Below are 19660 nucleotides of genomic sequence, written 5' to 3' on the forward strand. Positions count from 1 at the left end.
TAGATTCTGCACCTCAACTGACAGGAATGAAGGCTAGACAGCTCCTTTCTACTTAAGTTTGAAATAATAATATGTTAATTTTTCTGTAAATTATAATACATTAAGAAAACCAAACTTCAATACAATAGTATTGAAAGTAAGGAATATATATATATATATATATTTTTTGGTCTTTTTGAGACAGGGTCTCACTACGCAGTTCAGGCTGGCCTTGAGCTCACTTTGTAGCCCAGGCTGGTCTTGAACTCGCAATGATCCTCCTGCCTCAGCTTCCAGAGTGCTGGGATTATAGGCATGAGCCACCATGTCCAGCTGAAAGTAAGGAATATTGTACTGTTTAAAAGTTAAACATTCACTGGCACACACCTGTAATCCTAGTACCCAGGAGGCTGAGGCAGGAGGATTGCTGAGTTTGAGGCCAGCCTGGTATAAATAGTGTGTTCAAGGCCAGTTTGGATTACACAGTGCGAGCCTGTCTCAAAAAGCTAAAAATATATAAATTTACGTATGCATGTTAAACATTTGGGGCTGAGGGTATAGCTCAGTAACAGAGCCCTTATTTAGCAGGTGTGAGGCTCTGGGTTCAATTTTCAGTGCTGAAAAAGAAAAAAAGTTCAACATTTGGCTACATGTTAGTAGGCTGTAGATTTTGCCTTCTGAACCTTGTACCAGAATAAGAAGCTAAAAGCTCCCGATAGCCTTCGTAAGTAGATCTTATGTATCTTTTATTTTAAATCAGTAACCCAACTCTCGGTTCTGATGTTTAAGGATGAAGAATTGTTGCAGCCACCACCAGTACCATCCTCGTCACCAAAGTCACCACCAACACCTCTCTAGTTACCCATCCCTTCTTCTAAAGAAGCGGTAAATATCTAAAAAGAAAGTTTAAAAAAAAAAAAGTCTGAGAAACAAACAAAAGACCTTTTCCTTGAGTTGTCTCCAAGGGCAGTGAGACTAGACTTACAGCATTGCAAAACAGCACATTAATTCTTCCCGTCAACCAAACAGGAAGTTGCTGGGTGAAATTTAGTCATCTTATAACCACTGCATTTCTTAGTACAGTTATCCAAAAGTGGAAAAAATAATTACCAACCAATGCAATGGTGAACCAGCCCTAACCATGTTACATCTAACAGCTAATTAGCATATAGGCAGATCCTTATTTTCTAATGCGCCACATGGAAATAGCTTCCCTATGCTGTATACTTTACACAGGCTTCTGATCTCAGGAAAGCAATTTAAATATTAAGAGCAGAGCACATAAATAAGAAGTTACTTTTCTGTCTACTTATCTCATCTGGGTGAAGGAATCCGGGGCAAGGGCAGAAAGCATGACACGAGTAAACAGTAGGCAGGTCACCGGAGCCCTGAACTGTGACGTGGCCATGGCCAGCCAGTGCTGCTGGCGGAAGAGTCCGTGACACCCAGATGAGGTAAGCACATGGTGACCCCAGCACATGGAGGGCTGTTTGCATTCATTTGTGTCACCAAGGCAAATCAAACAAGCTGATACTGAAAAACAAGGCATCTCTGAAGAGCCGACGTGATGATTGTGACTAGTGCCTCACGGAAGTTCTTGTTTCATACCCAAGTCCTCCAGGCCGAACCCAGAAGACGTCCCGAATAGCAAGGCAAGTTCAAAGGGAGCCTAAGGACGGCAGTGCTTGAAGGCAGCCTCCGCCCACACCGGCAGTGGCACCTGTGGACACTACCTGCAGCCAGAGGGCCAGCCAGTTAGTCCTGGGGGCAAGCCTGAGGCCGGGTAGCCTCCGGGGCGATGTCTGCTGCCTCTTAGAGGAAGAAAGGCCATTGCAGTGTTTTCTCCATGGCACTGTCGTTCCACTAAAGCCTGTGCAGAGCCCACCCCACCATGTTGTTTTTGAGTCAGGTTTCAGTTATTGCATAATAGGATCCACTCAGTACCCCAGATTCTCCTGCGGCTGCTGATGTGGAACCCTGAGTTGGAACTTGCAGGCTCCTAAAGCCATCCTACCGGCACTTGGCCAGCCTTCTCAGAACCACTCATCAGTTGGGGCAGTGCCCTGGAAATAGCGCCTAGGTGGGATGGATGAACTTCCCAGGAAGGTTCTTCCTGGAAATGAAGAAAGGAAAGGAGCTTAGAGGAGGTGGGAAGCCTCACAAATGGGCAGTCACAAAGGCCTGGCTGCTGTATAGCTGGCCCGGCAGGCTGCAGGAATCAGGGAGGTGGCCACTGTCCTGGCACATGTGGCTTTCATTAGCCATCATTTCCCTCAGAAACATAATTAAGGACTTAAGGCTTAACCATTTGTTTGTGCTGGGTGGGTTTTTCTGGTCAGATTGTCTTTCACAAAGAGGACTGTTAGTCATAGAGTGGTGAAGTCAGATAGAATCCCCTGTGCTCGACGAACATGTCCTCCATTCGGGTATTTCCATCAGTGTTCTCACACTGGAATCGCTGGACAGGATGGCTAACCAAGAGCTTTCTTCCCTTGCTAAGAGGTAAAGTAAAACTCAACATCTGCTCTGCCTGGAGCCACCCAGATGAGAAATGTCATCAGCACTTCACAGCAAGATTGTGTGCTTCATACACTTAAGCTTCTCCATTAGAGGACAAGCCCCAGCTGGCCCCAGAACTACCCTACCGTGCAGACACAGCATTTCACACATCTGCTATTGGCCAAGTCGGGTGATTCATGATAAAATTCCAGTTTTAAAATAATGGGTGTTAGTCTACATTTCAGGTGTTAAATGTGAGGGACTGGCTTGTTAACTTGGCTGCACGTGCTGCTTGTTGAACAGTCCTGCAATTCTCCTTGGCCTTAACTGTGAGCAGAAGGGCAGTGGTTAGGCGGAGGGGCCGCAGTTGGCCTTCATCTGTTTTTGCACATCGAGACCCCACTCTTCTCTTCTGACCATTCTGACACTGCTGACCCTAGAGTAATGGATATTTCTTTGTGCTCATAATTTTGGGTGCTTCCAAGATTGCTAGTTCTTTTTTTTTTTTTTTTTTTTGTCTTTTTCGTTTTTATCGGTACCAGGGATCGAACTCACGACTGCCTGCTTGCAAGGCAGGCGCTTATGACACTGAGCTAAATCCCCAGCCCCAAGATTGCTAGTTCTAACCCCACGCCGAAACCCAGCTGATGGAGCTTTGGTAAATGGTTAGTAATCAACTTTGAGGAAAAACAGCTCAATCTATAGCATCCTCAGATGCCAGTTATGTAAATAAATATCCCCTCTGAAGCTGAGGCTGGCTACCATGACCAGTGATGAGCTACAGCCCTTGCAAGGCCTCTGCAGCTACCGCTGGCCCTTCTGGAGTTGAGAGATGGCTGACTGGCAAGCATGACCACGAACCCACATCTGTGTGCCAAGGCACACTGGGAGGCAGAGCTGGAAGGCTCTGAATACTATAAAGCGCCAACCAAAAGGGACCGGCCCAGATGGTCTTGACATCTGGGCCCTGCCTGGTCTTGCCCCTCCTGGCTCTCATCATCTGAAGGAATGGGAGGCCAAGCTGGTCTGCTTCAAAGCTTTCTGTTTCCTGTGCTTACCCTGTCTTTTCCTGCAAATGCCTTGGCTCCCCCAGCTAATAACCTCCCTGGCTCAGATGTTAGGCATTCTCCAGTGCAAACTGCAGTGATGTTACACTTGGCCTGTCTCACACAGAATTCTGCTGCGCTGTGGGAGGCAGACAGACAGATACACACTTAACAAGTTTTGAGACAAGAGTCTTCCTCCCTAACCCAGCCTGGCCTTAACTCCCAACAACCCTGCCTCAGCTCCCAAGTGCTAAACTATAGGCGTATGGCACCATGCCCAGTACCCCATGTCTAGTTGTGTAATCATTAAAAATCTTAGGGGTAAGGATTGGGGCTGTAGCTCAGTGGCAGGATACAACCCCAGCGTGTGTGTGTGTGGGGGGGCGTGTCCAGTAAAGCAAATGCTCCCTAGTGTGAACCTAGACCGAAGACCTCCCACTCACTAGTACAGCACTCAAGAGGTCAGATGTTCAAAGCAGATTGAATTCAGACTCGTGGAGATTTTAGCTCACTGGCTCCACCCAGCGTTTGCTAATAGCAACAGTGTGACTTCATTAAGGATAAGATGAGATTTCTTGATGCATCTCATGTTCAATCTTACTTACCTGAGATCGATACATTACATTAGGAGCACCAAGGGACTGATGATATCCAGCCCTGAGCAATTAGGACAGACAGTATTGATTAATGCTGTGGAGGTCCCAGGACCTAATCTTAACCCTGAGGAAGCCAGGCACATTCAGTGCCTTGACAACACGGTCTTCATTAGGTAAACGGGAATCCTTTTCCCGAGAGACCTTACCTAGTCATCTAAGTAAAATAGCCACTTCATTTTCTCTTAGGTCAATTTTACTATCTTTTATTTGACAGCCAGCTCAGTCTCCGGGGAAATTTGTGGGTGATTCGAGTAGTAACAGCAAGGACATCACTGTTACAATAACGGTGGCTTGTATTTCTCTAGCACCTCTCTTGAATGCGTATGAATTCCTTTGCAGACCCTCCAACCATTCACATGTACCAAAGCAGGGCCACGGCAAAAATTATCACTGTTTTACAAGGAAAGACACTGTGTGCGATCTCAAAGCAAATGATTTTAAGAGATGAATTCATTTCCTGGCTCTGTTCACCAAAGTGTATCTTCTTTAAACACAATGTTCACCAAAGTGTATCTTCTTTAAACACAAACAGAAGCCCTAATATGTTGACAGTTGTGCATTTGGAGGAAAACAAAAGCAGGAGAATTTTATAATAGTTATCACTGCAGCTACCCAAAACCATGCAGCTCAGAAAGGGAAATGCAAAGCAGCAGTCCCATCTTCCCACAGAGACAAAAGCATGTGGCGCTGTCTATGTCCAGCAGAAAATAAACTGTGAGGACAGAGGCTGAGTAGGCTGAACAATAAGGTGCCGAGGAGCCAGAGTCCACCTGGTGAGGACAGTGACAACCAGCAGGTGGCAGAAGCTTCCGGGGAGTGAAAAAAACCAGTTACGGGGTGGAGTTTGTACAGGAGGGTCCATAGGAAGTGAAGATCTGTGACAGTCCTGCAGAGGCAGGAGGAATGCTTTGAGGAAGGGTAATCAACAGTCAGGTTGGAGGAGAAAAGCAGTCAGCCCGAGTGCAGAGCTAGCCTCAGGACACACATTTTCTGTCCCTAGCCACAGGCTATACCTCAACTGCAGGCAAAGGGCAGGCCTCTCGGCCTCAAGTGGGCCTTCCTGCTTGACCCCAGGGTCCCTCCCTCCGTGGCCCACCCACCGGCATCCCGAGGGACAGTCTGTGGGCATGGGTGGCTGGGCCCTGGCTCTCTGCCTGGCACTGTGGGGCACAGACAGGAGGTTTCTGCCCACCACTGGAAAGTTGTCTTTTCCTGTCTTCCCAAAAGCTTCAGAGATAGGAGGAGGTCAGGGTATACGACTTAGGAGACGAGATGACAAGAACACTTTGGGGAATGTGCAGGTCTGACGGACAGACAGCCCGAGGGCCTTAGCCTCCCTTCTCTCCAGGGGACACCTGCTCCCTTTTCATACAGCCTGGATAAAAATGAAGCAGCAGCAATTTTTATTGAGGGACCTAAACTGAAAATAGGTTTAGAACATAATTTAAAAAAATAAAACAGCAAAAGTAGCAAAAAATATATGACCTTTTTAAAAACATTTTCCTTTTTTTTTTTTTTTCCTTTTTTCTTTGTTTTTAATATATAGCAACTGATGCCTCCAAGCCACCAGGAGCATCTTACCCAATGGGTAAATCTCTGGTAATGACCCTTTTAAAAAGACATGTAAATATATACTCAGATTTATACACTTTGTGTTTCTTCATAGCTATGTACAAAGCCCCGGTTCAGGGCTGGGCCCTGGCCACCTCGCCATCCTCTGGTACCAGGTATTTGGTCAGCAAAGCAAATTAGTATGGGAATTAATAAGCCCCTGGCACCGTCTACTTGGAGCAGCGTTTACCTTCTGAGGCCTGAAGTGGTGGCCTCCTACTCTAGTAGCCCTGAGGACAAGGCACCTGCCACCAGGATGCAAGGGGCTGCCAGCCACGGCACAGACCCAGTACCCAGATCTCAGGGATCTCCCCAGCTCCACCTGGCTCCACCCTGACCCTCCAGGGCAGGGGCAGCCAGGCCTGGTCCATATTCAGGAAGGAATCGGCCGGCCGGGCACCTCTTCGCTCCTCTCTCACCGGCAGGCAGAGAGCAAGTGGGGAAGTGGGGAACCCGGGGGGTGGGGGAGGGAGCAGGCCTGGTCAGGCCTCGGGGCTCCTGCAGCAGGTGGGGCAGTGGCAGTGGCCTGGGGAGGGACAGGCGAGGTCAGCGCCTCTTGAGTCCGCCATTGGCAAGTTGGGCCGAGGGGCGGGGCAGACAGGGTTCCTCGGGGAGTGGCTCATGTGAGAAGACTGAATCCTCCCCCGAGGAGCAGGTGGAGCTGCGGGTGTCAGGGAAGCTGGGCGAGTACTGGTCCAGGGGCATCGACAGGTCCAGGTACTCCTGCGACAGGGACAGGGATTGCGGGGCTATGGACATGCTCAGCGTGCGTTCCCCAGGGAGACTCAGGATGGCCCAGTCCTTACCTGGTTAGAGGTCAGGGCCACAATGCGGTCCAGGTCTTCCACCAGCTGCTTGAAGGTGGGCCTCTGCGAGGGCACAGCGTGCCAGCAGTCCCGCATCATCATGTACCTGCGCAGAGCACAGCGGTGGAGGTGCCGGGAAGCCTCCCTCCCCCCACCCTGGCGCGGGTAGCCGCAGGTGCTTCTCAGGCTTACAGCTCATTGGTGCAGTTACTGGGCTTGTCCATCCGATGACCCTCCTTCAGCAGCTTGAAAAGCTCCTCCACAGGCACCCCAGGATATGGGGAGCCACCCAGTGTGAAGATTTCCCACAGGAGGACCCCAAAAGACCATCTGCGGATCAGCACAGGAAAACACATCTCAGGGCACAGTGCGGCCACCAGTGTCCCGTCACCCTGCCCACCTCAGCCTCCCTGGGGCTCCTCCCTCCATGATGGAAGGAGGAGGAGACCTGCAGAAGTCCTCTCCTGCACACCCTCAGTGATCCCTCTTTCCACTCACACGTCACTCTGGTGTGTGTAAATCCGGTCAAACAGCGCCTCAGGTGCCATCCACTTCACGGGCAGCCGGCCCTGTGAGCAGCACGGAGGTGTGAGGGGACAAGGAGGGCACAGGCTGGACAGGGTGGGTGTGGGGGATGTACATGCATCTTTATCCCACCCTCCCACCCAGAGAACCAGCCAGCTGGGCTATCTATAGTGGGGCAGGGGATGTGGCCGGGCACATACATTGGTTGTCTTCTTGTAGTAGTCGATGTGATGAATGTCCCGAGCCAGGCCGAAGTCTGCGATCTTCATCACATTGTCCTCCGTCACCAGGACGTTCCTGGCGGCCAGGTCTCGGTGGATGCACTGCAGAGGAGAGGGTTCTGGCCCTGAACCGAACATCAATGCGCCTCCCAACCCACGTGTTCTACAGCCCAGGGTGGAGGCACTGACCACTGACTCCCCACTGTGGCCACGGCCTGGACACCCCTCACAGTTTCTCCTCTCTGCTCTGGGCACCTGCAGCTCTGGGCACCTGCAGCTCTGGGCACCTGCAGCTCTGGGCTGCTGGCCTCTTTACAGGCCACTTTTTCTGGTTCTCCAGCTCCACGCTTTTGGATTTTCACCAAATAGCTGACCTACCAGGTACATGTTCAGTCTCGACCACACTGAGAAGGGGCTCAGGCAAAGCCGCTGCGCCTGAGCACCAGGAGCTATGCTTATCACTCACACAGATGCACTCCTCTCACCCCCTTACCAAGTCTTTTTTTTTTTTTTTTTGGTACCGGGGATCAAACTCATGACCTTGCAGAGCGCTTATGCTGCTGAGCTAAATCCTCCCCCACACCAATTCTTTTTTTTTTTTGTCTTTTTCCTTTTTTTAAATTGGTACCCGGGATCGAACTCACGACTGCCTGCTTGCAAGGCAGGCGCTTATGCCGCTGAGCTAAATCCCCAGCCCCACCAATTCTTACTTTGTATTTGAAGAAATGAAGTTATCCCAGGTCATGCAAAGTGGTAGAATACAGATAAGAAGAGAATTCAGTCTGATCCCCAAGGCCACTGCCTCTAGGCTACACCAGCTCTCCTGCCTGGGGTCCCTGAGAGCTTAAGATAGACAACCCATGGGGCTGGTGCTCGATACAGCTGCAGCTCCTGGAGGATGGAAAATCCTAGTGGAGGTACTGGGAGCTCAGTCCCACCCTGACTTCACACTGGGAGGCTCCGGTCCCATACCTTCTTGGAGGCGAGATACTCCATGCCCCGGGCCACCTGGTAGGCACAGGACACCAGGTCCTTAGAGGACAGCTGCTCCTCTGGATTGTGGCTGGGGTTGTAACAGTATTCTAGCCCCGGGGGGCGCCGGGCCTGCAGGTACTCCCGCAGGTTGCCCTTAGAGGCATACTCCACGATGACATACAGGGGACCTGGACCAGGGAGGAAAGGGCAGCAGGTGAGCAAGCGTGGTTTCCCTTGGAGGGAACCTGTGGCCCTCTGGTGTCACCCCACCCACACAAGCCTGGGGCTGCTCCTTCCTCTCTCCCGCTCCACAGCAGGGCAGGGAGTCTTCTGCCATCACAGAGAGTCAGATAAATTCTTTCCTGAAAGTCCCCAGACCAATTTGACAACGAGAGCCTGAGAACAGGCTACCATCCTTGTTCACATCCCGCACTGCCTACGAGTCTCGGTGCCTGCATTCTCAGATTAGCCCAGACCTCGGGAGCACCTGCCACTGTGAAACCGGCCCCTCTTCCCAATCCCTCTTTCCCCGTTAACGCTACCCAGGGCTGGATCTGCCCAGTAGGTACCTACCGTCCTGCGTGCAGGCCCCCAGCAGGTTGATGATGTTTTTGTGCTTTCCAATCATCTTCATCATCTCCATCTCAGAGATCAGGTCTGACAGGTCTTTCTCTGTTGCATCAGCTTTGCATGCAAACCACAAAGGGGTGAGCGTGGGTACTGAGAAGGGGGTGGGGTGGGGGACAGCCACACAAGGGCAGGGTGTGTGTGAGGAGCCCCTTCTCTAGCTCTTGCTACCCTCTGCTCTGTTTTCCCTTCCTTCACTGGGAGCTACTGCTGCATGTGGGAGGGAGTAAGAGCTCATGAGTCTAGAGGGGAGCACTGGAGCCCAGCCAGGGGATGCTGGGGCCAAGGTATGACTGTAGCCTCCCACGCCCAGAGTGTGCAGAAAGGGAAGGGCTGTGGGCAAGGCGGGGGTATCACTTACACTTCAACATCTTCACAGCCACTTTGGTCACGCGGTTGGGTTTGTCCTTGTCCAGCCCAATGGCTTCCGCCAACACTACCTGCCCAAAGCAGCCCTCTCCCAGGGGTTTGCCTAAGACCAGTCTTGGGGGGAAACAGAGAAAGGTGTAAGTTGGAGCTGGTAAAGACACTTGCACAGGACCCTACTGCCACCTCTTTATATTTTGCAGAACTGAGAGCAGAAAGCAGACAGAATTTCTGAAGGAACCTCATGCACCGTCCAAAGCAGCAGTACACACAACTCCCACCGTCAGAACTGCCTAGGGGGAGCCTCAGAAAGCTGGGCACTAGACAGGTACCTGTCCCGCGGCAGCTCCCATCGGGGGTCTTCAGGAAGCTCATATTCAGAGACCCCAGCTAGCATTGGGGTCCCGCTGGAGGAGAGACGTGAGGGCCGGACCAGAAGAACCCCAGAGTTCATGGATGCACTGGAGTCAGCGGACACCTGCAGGGGGAAGAGTGGGGTCACCCTTCTATCGAGGCACGCATTGGGATAAGGGTGGTCGACTGCTTGGAGTCCCCAAGGAGCTCTTCACCTCAGCAGAGGTGTAACTGACTTGCCTTCCCCAGGCAGAGTGGCACAGGCCAGAAGAACCAAGTTCTGGCTTTGATCCCCACTACTAGCCAGCCTTTCCGGGCTTTATACTGATTCCTGCCCCACGCTTTGTAACTATCATCGCGCCAGCAGCCCTATTTCTGTCCTGACTCTTTGTGAAAACCCTGCTTTGGATTATAGGCTCCTGGCCACTCCCGCACCTGCCAGAGTTGGCAGTGTGCTCTGCGTGATGTTCACCCCTTCACACTCCCCTCCCCAGGAAGGAAAGCACTTGGCACTGACGCGCGTCCTCTTTTCTGTCCTGCTCCTGGGCACCTCTGCTGGTCCAAATGAAGGACTGCTCCATACTCAGTCTTGCCAGCACTTCTCTCAACCCTCTGCTGAGTGAGTGGGGCCTTGCATCAAGGGCACGGTGAGGGCAATTCACTGGCCGGACCAGAGGCGCCCACTTGCTAGGGTGTCCCCTGTGCCTGCCGCAGAGCTCAGAGAGCGAAGCCCGAAGCTGACTGTGGACAGCGTGGAGTGTGGGGTGGGAGGCCCCCGGGAAGCTCCCGGAGGCTGGCTCAGCAGGCGTGCAAATCCCCCATCTACTTTCTGTTACCTGTCTGCGCAGAGGGATGCTCTTGGCCAGCTTGTGTACGGCCATCTGGCTGTGGAAGTCACTCTTCTTGGTGCCGCTCTTCATCTTGTAGACGATGACTGCGCCCACCATGCAGGAGATGAGGAAGGCCCCTGTGCAGTAGATGATGATCTCCAGGTAGAAGGGCGAGGTCATCACTGCTGGTCTCTCCTCCAGGGCTGGGTCAGTGTTAACAGGCTGTTAGCAGGTCCTGGGCACTATGTCCACAAGGGCCCCAATTCCGTAAGAAACACAGCACTCATCTCCTCTGCCCTGGGGGCTTTCAGGGAGAAGGCCCAAGCAAGGGCCTGGCAAGGGCCAGATCCTGGCTCAGAGATCAGATGTGTTGTGACCTCTGGGGATTCCTTGAATGACTCGAAGCCCACAGAAAGATAGACTCCAGTGATGCTGAACATACATGGCATGTGTGCCACAGCAGGCTGTTTGTTATCACTGAGAGCTCCAAAAGGTTCACCATCCCTGGACTGGACTGTCTTGCCATGCAAGATGCACCATCATTCATTCAGTAACCTGCTACTGGGACACCACTAGGACTGTACCCCTCCTGAGAGGACACCTTTCTCAGCCTCCACAGAAGAAGTAACCCCTTCTCATCCCTGTGGTACACACTTATGGCACGGGGACAGATAAGGTATTACTAGGGGGCACTGCCTGGTGCACAGTACCCTCAGGGTGAGGACAGGGGAAGGGAGAGCAACCAATCTGCAACCTGATGAAATATCCCCTCTCTTGTCTGTGTCACCTCTGCTGGTCAGACGTGTACTGCAGGCAAAGTGACTTAATTTCCAAAGATATTTGGACTGCCCAAGATTAACAATGTTCTTTTGTCACATTTAAAGTATTGTATAGGCCCTAAAGGATTCTTAAAACGTAAGAAAACCAGAGCTGTGTGGAGGAGCATCATTTCCATCTTCCCCAACCTTCGGTGTGGAATTTGCACGCCTCCCTTTCCCTCTAACGGGAGAAGGCAGCACCAGCTTTCAGGGTGCACCAGGCCCCTATTTGGCCAGCCCTCCTCTCCGAACACGACACCTGGACCCTCCCAGGGGTGCAGGCTTGACAAAGAGACCGCAGAGCTGAGAATGGGAAAAGTGTTCTACTTTTTCCTTTCCTGATATTAATAAGAAACAAAGACTCACTGAGGGTACAGACAGGACAAACAGGGGACAGGAACAACAATAACAAAACGCTTCTCTGCCATAAGCAGAGAGACTGCCGGGGCAGCAGGAGAGCAGCTGGAGGCAGAGGAGGAAGAGGGCAGTGCCCGAAGCCACAGGAGAGAACAGCACTGCACCACATGCAGGATACTCAAGACACCGCCTCCACCAGCGCCACCCTGCGGGCACTAACCCAACACCTGCGCAGGCTGTGGGCTCCTCCTGGCCTGGCCAGCACCAGACTCTGCCCTACTTGTGGCAGGAGGGGTATGGTTGCCCACAAGTAAACTGGCACCCTCCATCTTCCTATGGCTGTCTTAGGCTGTGACAAAGGACTGTAGGGCTGCTCTCAGGTCAAGTGCCTGCATTCCAGGCTGGCAGGAGTATGCGGCTCTTGGGACAAGCCAGAAAGGGTCAGGTAATCCAGACCCTTGGTGCTGAATAGGTGCGACAGCTGCCGGACCTGAGGACGGGACCTGAGGACGGGTGGAGCCTGGCCTGGAGGAGACCAACTGCAAGGTAAACCTGGACCCAGTGCATGCATTGCATTGGCCAAGGGAGAGCCAGACATGCCTCTGCATTCCTACAAACCCAGGTCCCAGCCCTTGGGTCGGATGGAGAGGGGCACATCATCCCTCTGCCCGCCTCTTCTGGGTGCTCTCCCCCGGCCCCGCGATGCATGTTCCCCCCGTGCCCATGGTGAGGGCAGGACATCGAGAGGAGGAGAAGTGCAGTGTGTACCTTCCAGAACGGTCAACCATGCAGAGTGATGAGAGAGTCCGATAGAGTTACCCGCCAAGCACGTATACTCCCCCGCGTCCTCAAAGGAGACATTCCTTAAGTGGAGCACTTCCATCTCCTTGTCGGTGGTATTAACTCCAGCAGTCTAGAAGAGACAATGGGAGCAAAATGGACAAGCACAGGACATGAGAACACCACAGCACAGAGAAAGGCACGGACGGAGTGAGAGCAGGGGACAGGAAATCAGAGGACGAATCCTCCCCAGCGTCTCCTTTGCGAAAGGGCACAAACAAAACCAGCAAGGCAGCGAGACCTGTTAGAGGAAGACAGGAGGCCCTGGGCGGAATCCGGCGGCCCCGAGGCGTCCAGGCGGTTACGACCCTTCACCACTGCCATCCCTGTCCACCCAAGCATGCTTGGCGGGCGGCATGGAGAAATAAGGCCTGGCGGCGGGGGCTGTTTGGTTGCAGAGGGCACACACAAGAGGGAAGGGTGGAAGCTGCAGCCTGTCTGTGTCTGCCTGTCTTTCTCTTTCACGGCCGGCAGCACCTGGCCTCAGAGGGAACATCCATCCAGTCCCTTTTCTCATCCACCACTCAGGCTGCATCTCATTGATGCAGCCGGCTGGAGCCTAGCACCCAGCACGCACACACAAGCTGGGGGACACACAGGAGGCACAGAGGGAACTGGCAGACACCAACACAGAGCCGAACCAAACCAGCCTCCCAGGCCAGGGATTTTTCCATGGCTCGGGCACAAAACACGCAGGAGGATCATTGGGCGGTGGTGCGGTTCCCCGCCTGCCCCTGCCGCGTGGGCCCAAGTCAAGTTCCCAGCACAGGGGCCCATCCATGTTGCCATTACCTTTCGCCACAGGTCTGGTGACAGTGAGCCACGCAGACTGGTTAGCTTCACCAATATAATTGGAAACCTTACACACATACTCCCCGCTCTGGGCCTCTGTCACATTGAACAGGGTCAGCACCTCCGCATCCGAGCTATTAATCCCCGAATGCTGGAACAAACCAACGACAGGCCAGTCAGTGGGGTGGACACAGAGGCAGCCACTTTCTGCTCTTGTGTGACCTGCAGGTGGGCCCATGGACACCAAGATATGTTGTCTTCCCTTTGGAGCAGGACAAAACAAGTTGGTTTCCAAAGTCCAGAACATTTGTTTGAAATAATAAAAAAGAAAGAAAGAAATCACTGTCAGGCATGGGGGCACACACCTGTAATCCCAGCACTCGGGAGGCTGAGGCAGGAGGATCGTTGCGAGTTCAAGGGCAGCCTGGGCTACAAAGTGAGCTCAAGACCAGCCTGAACTGCATAGCGAGACCCTGTCTCAAAAAGACAAAAATAAATAAATAAATAAGTAGAAAGAAAGAGAGAAAGAAAGGAAGGAAGGAAGAAAAAAGAAATCGCTGCCCCAAAGCAAACTCTCTGTTTATATTCCACCCACTCCTGCAGTCCAGGGCAAGGACTAGGCCTGGAGATTGACTGAGGCCAAGGCCCAGGGTCATGGCTCTCTTTCTGCACAGCAGTTTCCGCACCAGTGGCAAAGAGAAGGGACAGCCAGTAAATCTTTGGGACAGCTAAGCCAGGGGAGGATGAAGTCTGGCTCTGGGACAAGGAGGCTAACCACTTTCCCAGCTTCTGGTAACTTCCTGTTGCGAGATCCACTGCGGACTCTCAGCAGCTACCTTCCCTGGATTAATGGGGTGTTCAAGGGCCAGGGACAATGAGAGCCGGAAGCGATGGGAAAAAGGAAGACAATGCCATTATTCCTCTGCTGCTTAGGATTTATACGTGGCACCTGCTTTCCCAACCTCCTCAACCTGTGTTCCTTATCAATTATTCCAGGTGCCAAAAGGTCCTCACTTGGAAAATGAGGGGCTGAGATGGGCTTCCTTGCTGGCTGGAGACCCGTTGGTCCCGGACAGTGAGTAACCATGTGTCCAAACGCTGGCCTTGAGCCGCTGACCCAAAGTCCTAGCTAGAGTGTGCCAAAATGCCTGGGGAACCAACGAGGCCACTCCTGAGCCATCCGTCTACTCCCAGCTCGCCTGCTAGATCCCGCTCCGATGAAGCAGGACCTGATGGGCGAGGGCTGAGTCCCAATCCCAGTCTGTGCACCTGACCGCAGGAACCTGAGCCCCAAGAAGGTCCCAGTCTCCTTCCCAGCACACTGGCCCTTTCAGACTGGGGTCAAGATTACCTTCAAGATCTGCACGTAAGGCAGGTTGTCCGGACCGATCTTACTTCCGTTCACCTCGATGTGTTTCAGCCACTGGATGTGGGGCTGGGGGTCACTGTACACTTTACACATGAACTCCACATTGCTGCCCAGGGCCACTGTCTTGTTGGCAGGCAACCCTGCCTGCAAGATAGGCCTGTGAGGGGACCGCTCTGCAGAAGCAGGGAGAAAACAGGCTCATCAGACCTTGGCTGAGCAGGTTCTGGTGGGGATGCCGACAGAGGACGTCACTATAAAGAGATGACGCCCTTAGCACCACTCCTGCTGTGGCCCTGGTAACCTGCAGGATGCCAGTCTTGGGCCACTGGCAGCTTCCTGTCTGAGGGAGTGAGTGTGTCCACTTGCCAGTGCGAGTCTTGCTGATGGAGAGCCCACAGCTCAGTCCCATCTGTAGCCCTTGGCCTAGCCTACTTCTCACCTAAAATCAGCTGCTTAAACTGCAGCTGCCACTGAGCATAGGCCAGAAGCGGTGACACTGTGTCACCCAGGAGACTGTGAGAGGTACAGGGTCACAGACCTCAGACGCTACCTTTCCTCCAAGGTGAGGCGGCACTGCCTGAGTGACCATGCTGCAGGTCTCGGGACGCTGTGACACAGGACCTGCAGCAGGGGCAGGTGTGGCGACAGCCTGCATGCTCTCTGCAGTATCCTGCAGTGTGGACCTGGGTTCATGGCTTCCCTGAGGCCCTGTGCATGAGCTCTTTAGTCACCTAGCCGGTCTGACGAGGGATGGAACAGGAAGCACAGGGAGCCACTACAAGAGCCCGGAACGTTGCTGGCCCTGGGCAAGCACTGGTCTCTGAGCATCTGTAGCAGCTGGCTCTTGAGAAAGACCAGCAGTGGCACCCTCTACTTCACAATGACGCACAGTTTTGAAACAGCCTCCTGCCTGGCCCTCCTCACTAGTTTACAGATTTAAAACAAGGACCAGGGATTGAGCTCAGTGGTACAGCACCTGCTGGAAAGCGCAAGGTCCCGAGTTCAATTCTCTATGCCAAAAAACAAACAAAAAAGACAAAAGTGAGGCCTGGGATGGGAAGCAACCTGCTCTGGGTAGCACACCTAGTGAGTGCCAAGTGCGACCCTCCCTGCCCCACGCGCTCCCGCTCTCGGCTTCTTACCCACAACGTCCAGCTGGTAGGTGTGGTTGATGCTTCCATACTCATTCTCCACGATGCAGGTGTAGTTGCCCTTGTCAGAGGGCACCACGGAGTCCATGATGATGCTCCAGGTGGCATAGCGGACCTGTGGGGACACACACCTGGGCTCTGGTGGAGTCTGGAGGGGACTGCAGGCGGGACGCTGGGCAGCGCTGAGCGGGCCCGCTGTGCTCGCAGCGTTTCTCCTCAGTGGCTAACCCCGGCTGCCCCGAGTTCTGGTCTCAACACCAGCGTTCCCCACGCCCGCGGTAGCCTAATCTCTGAGCAGACCTGGTCTCACCTCCCTCATCAGCTCCGCCGCGTGCTGGCCAAGGCTGCTTCACACGATCGCTCCCATTTGCTGCCTTAGTTTGTTCTTTTCCTGTGGTACCGAGGTGAACCCGGGGCCTCCACACTGAGAACTTCCCTGCCCGCCCTCCCTGAGTCAGGGTCTGGTTAAGTCACTGAACGGCACAGACTGGGTTCTCCCTCAGCACAAGGCCCCTCGGTGCTGGGATTAAAGGCGGGTGCTGCCACACTTGGCTTCTGATTTCTCACCCTGGAAAGTTGAGGTGCAGTGACTCGCATACAGTACAAGTTTGATGAATGAACTTAAAACTTTTTTTAGTGGTTGGCCCTGGTGGTGCATACCTATAATCCCAGCTATTCAGAAAGCTGAGGCAGGACGATCAAAGATTCTAAGCCAGCTTAGATCCTGTTCTCAAAATTATAAAAAAAAAAGAAAGAAAGAAAAAGACTACAGCTCATCATTAGAACATTTGTTAAAATTGTGAGGCCCTGGGTTCAGTCCCCACCGCCATAAACAAAACAAACCAAACCACATTTCTCTATTATTTCAGATTTCCTGTTTTGCTTATATAAAAATAACAAGAAAAGAAGCTAGGCATGGTGGCACATGTCTCTAATCATAGTACTCAGGAGGCTGAAGCAGGAGGATTGCTCTAAGTTTGAGGCCAACCTTGGCTACATAGTGAGTTCAAGGCCAGGCTAGACTACATAGTGAGACCCTGTCTTGAAAGGAAGGAAGGACGGACGGACAGATGGACGGATGGATGGGGGAGTCAAGGAAGGGGGAGGGAAGGAGGAACGGAGAGAGAGAGAGAAGGGGAAAAAAAGAGAAATAGAAGTTAGTTAATGAGAGATCAACAGGAACTCTCTGGATGATCAGAGAGTAAAGAAGGGTTTATGACACAGATTTTCCTATAGATATGAATGGTCAAAGGGCAACAACTTATACAGGAAGGAAGGCTGGTCATTAACACGCAGTCAGCAAAACAAAACAAACACAATGAAGCACTTTCACTTGTTGCCAAAGGCCTGGTGAACCTGTTATTCTTTTATGCTAGGCTATCTGAAAGTGACTTCATTTTCCTTTTTTTTTGAGGCAGACTCTCTCTCTGTAGTTTCAGGCTGGCCTTGAACTCAAAGCGATCCTCATGTTTCAGACTCCCTAGCCCCGGGATCACAGGTGTGCACCACCAGATCTGGCCATTTTGCCTTTTAAGAAAGTAAGGCACCACATATGATGGTGCCTGCCTGTAATCCCAGCATTTAATAGGCTGAGGCAGGATGATTAAGGTGTTCCAGGGTCAGCTTGGACTACATGGGGAGACCTTTCAAAAAAACAAAAACAAACAAATCTCTGGTATCATTAAAAAAAAAAAAAAAGTAACTGAGTAATACACACAAAGAGCTTAAAAAACGCTTATACCCTTTGACGCAGTAAATTCATTTCCAGAAATCTGTTCTAAGTTTTAAATATGCTGATGACAACACTTGGGAGGCTGAGGCAGGAGGATCGTTGTAAGTTTGAGACCAACCTGGGCTACAAGGCCAGCCTGAACTATCTAGTGAGACTTTATCTCAAAAAGATAAAAACAAAATAACAACAAAACTATAATTGACAGTGTTTTTTAAATTGTCAAATGCAAAACAGTTTAAAAATGATCCTTCTATGTATATATGGCTTTTATGATTAATCACCTTCTATATAAAATTTATTACTATTCATTAACAATAATGAATCACTGTTATTTCAAGCATGAGTGTTTGAAAGATGGTTTTTCATAGCTACCTAAGATCCAATTATAAATATATTCCACAATTATTTTATGACATTTAGGTATTTTCTAGTTTTTCACTAATGTACATAATGTTCCAGCAAATGTTTTCATTAGCATGTTTTACTTTTTTTTGCATCACTACGCCTGGAAAAGTCATTATAGTTAAAAAGCATTAAAACAATTTCGCCAGGTATGGTGGCACACACCTGTGATTCCAGCACTCAGGAGGCTGAGGCAGGAGGATGGTTGTGTTTGAGGCCAGCCTGGGCTACAAAGTGAGTTCACGACCAGCCTGAACTGCACAGTGAGACCCTGTCTCAAAAAGACCAAAAGCAAAAGCAAAAACAAAAACACAATTTCAAGGGGCTGGGAGTTGTAGCTCAGTGGCGGAACATTGCTTAGCATGTACAAAGCTCTGGGTTCCAATTCCAGTACCAAGAAAACTCGAAAGATAAAACAAATGAAAAAAGCAAAGCAAACCAAACCCCTAACAAATTAAAGGCATAGAATGAGGAGGACTTTCTGCCTCAGCCTCCCACTCTGCTTAAGCTACCTTCCTGAACATTCATATGTACATTCCTGTACCTTGTAGCCTCCAATCCTATGGTCGGGTTTGAATTCTTTGCCGTTTTTCAGCCAGCGCAGGGTGGGGTTGGGGGTCCCACTGGAAGGACATTTGAACTTCACTGTCTTGGCCGCGGGCACGGCATGCAGTTTCTTTTCCATCTTCTCTGGGGACGTCCAGTATGGAGCTACGGCTGCCCAGGAAAAGCCAAGAGAGACCAGATGGTGGAGGTGGTCAGGCTCCAGAACGAGGCCCAGGCAGGGTGGCGGTGCCCGGCCCTCTGCCTACACCTGCACGCCAGGCCCAGTCTCCAGAGCACTGGTAGTGGGGTGCCTGAGCCCCACGGGCCTTCTGCCTCCCGTCTACCTCCTGAGTCCCTTGCACCCAGCTCCCAGGCCCACAGTAGTAAGGTAGGAAAGTGTCTCACGCATACGGTTTGGTTTGGTGTTGTCTGTCTCCTTCTCCTCGGAAGAGGAATCATCATCGTCATCATCATCCTCCGAGGAGGGGAGCGCATCTACAGGGAGGAAAAGGGGCACTGAGGACAACTCCAAGACTGCACCCACAAACCCAGTCACCCCATGAAGGCCACACAGTCACAGATGGTCACAGCGCCCTGCCCGGAGGGATGCCAGTCCCACTCTTCTCTTGGGGACAGTCTGTTTGTTTGCTTTTGCTGGGAATGAACTCACGACCTCATGCTTGCCAGGCAGGTGCTGTGCTGCCGAGATACACCCTAGCCCATGACAACCTTCCCAGGGGACAGAGATTGTTTAAGAAGTGTGCGCCCCAGGGTGATCCCCTCTCCTCCCTGCCCCAACTGCCCAGCCCCTTCCCATGGGCAGTGCCCTAGGGCCAGCTGTCCTTCTCCAATGCCACACCACACTTGGAGGCTCTTTAGCTGGTGGCACCCGCTGGCCACCCTGGCTCTCAGAATGGCAGCAGGGAACCTGTGTCCTCCCCTTCAGGTTACCCACCACCAGGAAGCCCAGGCAGCTCTGGGCATGTGAGACTGGAGCCCTGGGTGGGACGGCCTCCAGGTGGGATCTTATCGGTAGCCGCTAAGACTCGGAGTGGCCAGCACCACTGCCAGTGATAATGCACCCTCTCGAGAACCAGCGCCACACTGGCAGCCAGGCACAGGGCTCATGTGCGGCTTTTGCCAGTCCTTCCCGGCACT

At 52.1% G+C, this 19660-nt stretch overlaps 2 protein-coding genes across 23 annotated transcripts in view; one reads left to right on the forward strand and one right to left on the reverse strand.

The window, feature by feature from the left end:
- Window positions 1–5723, forward strand: part of Letm2 (leucine zipper and EF-hand containing transmembrane protein 2) — a 28566-nt gene extending 22843 nt beyond the window's left edge. For 10 of the 13 annotated variants that reach the window (XM_063239841.1, XM_063239842.1, XM_063239845.1 and 7 more), the window contains one exon: window positions 769–5723. In XM_063239841.1, coding sequence (XP_063095911.1) covers window positions 769–837 — 69 coding nt within the window. In that variant the 3' untranslated portion in view covers window positions 838–5723. The remainder of the gene's footprint in view (window positions 1–768) is intronic. The other 3 variants (XR_010044441.1, XR_010044440.1, XM_063239836.1) reach the window with 3 other exon arrangements.
- Fgfr1 (fibroblast growth factor receptor 1) overlaps window positions 5567–19660 on the reverse strand; it is a 48263-nt gene continuing 34169 nt past the window's right edge. For 4 of the 10 annotated variants that reach the window (XM_063239829.1, XM_063239827.1, XM_063239826.1 and 1 more), the window contains 15 exons: window positions 18908–18997; window positions 18501–18673; window positions 15814–15937; window positions 14654–14844; window positions 12439–12583; window positions 10495–10698; window positions 9644–9788; window positions 9307–9428; window positions 8892–9002; window positions 8316–8506; window positions 7323–7445; window positions 7096–7166; window positions 6790–6927; window positions 6598–6703; window positions 5567–6514 (listed from right to left, as the gene is read on the reverse strand). In XM_063239829.1, the coding sequence (XP_063095899.1) occupies window positions 6338–6514; window positions 6598–6703; window positions 6790–6927; window positions 7096–7166; window positions 7323–7445; window positions 8316–8506; window positions 8892–9002; window positions 9307–9428; window positions 9644–9788; window positions 10495–10698; window positions 12439–12583; window positions 14654–14844; window positions 15814–15937; window positions 18501–18673; window positions 18908–18997 (2111 nt within the window). In that variant the 3' untranslated portion in view covers window positions 5567–6337. Of the gene's footprint in view, window positions 6515–6597; window positions 6704–6789; window positions 6928–7095; window positions 7167–7322; window positions 7446–8315; window positions 8507–8891; window positions 9003–9306; window positions 9429–9643; window positions 9790–10494; window positions 10699–12438; window positions 12584–14653; window positions 14845–15813; window positions 15938–18500; window positions 18674–18907; window positions 18998–19660 lie in introns of all 10 variants that reach the window. The other 6 variants (XM_063239830.1, XM_063239828.1, XM_063239832.1 and 3 more) reach the window with 3 other exon arrangements.

This window comes from Cavia porcellus, unplaced genomic scaffold (genome assembly GCF_034190915.1).
Source record: "Cavia porcellus strain 051 isolate PalLab524CR breed Dunkin Hartley unplaced genomic scaffold, mCavPor4.1 scaffold_29, whole genome shotgun sequence".
NCBI classification, from domain to species: domain Eukaryota; kingdom Metazoa; phylum Chordata; class Mammalia; order Rodentia; family Caviidae; genus Cavia; species Cavia porcellus.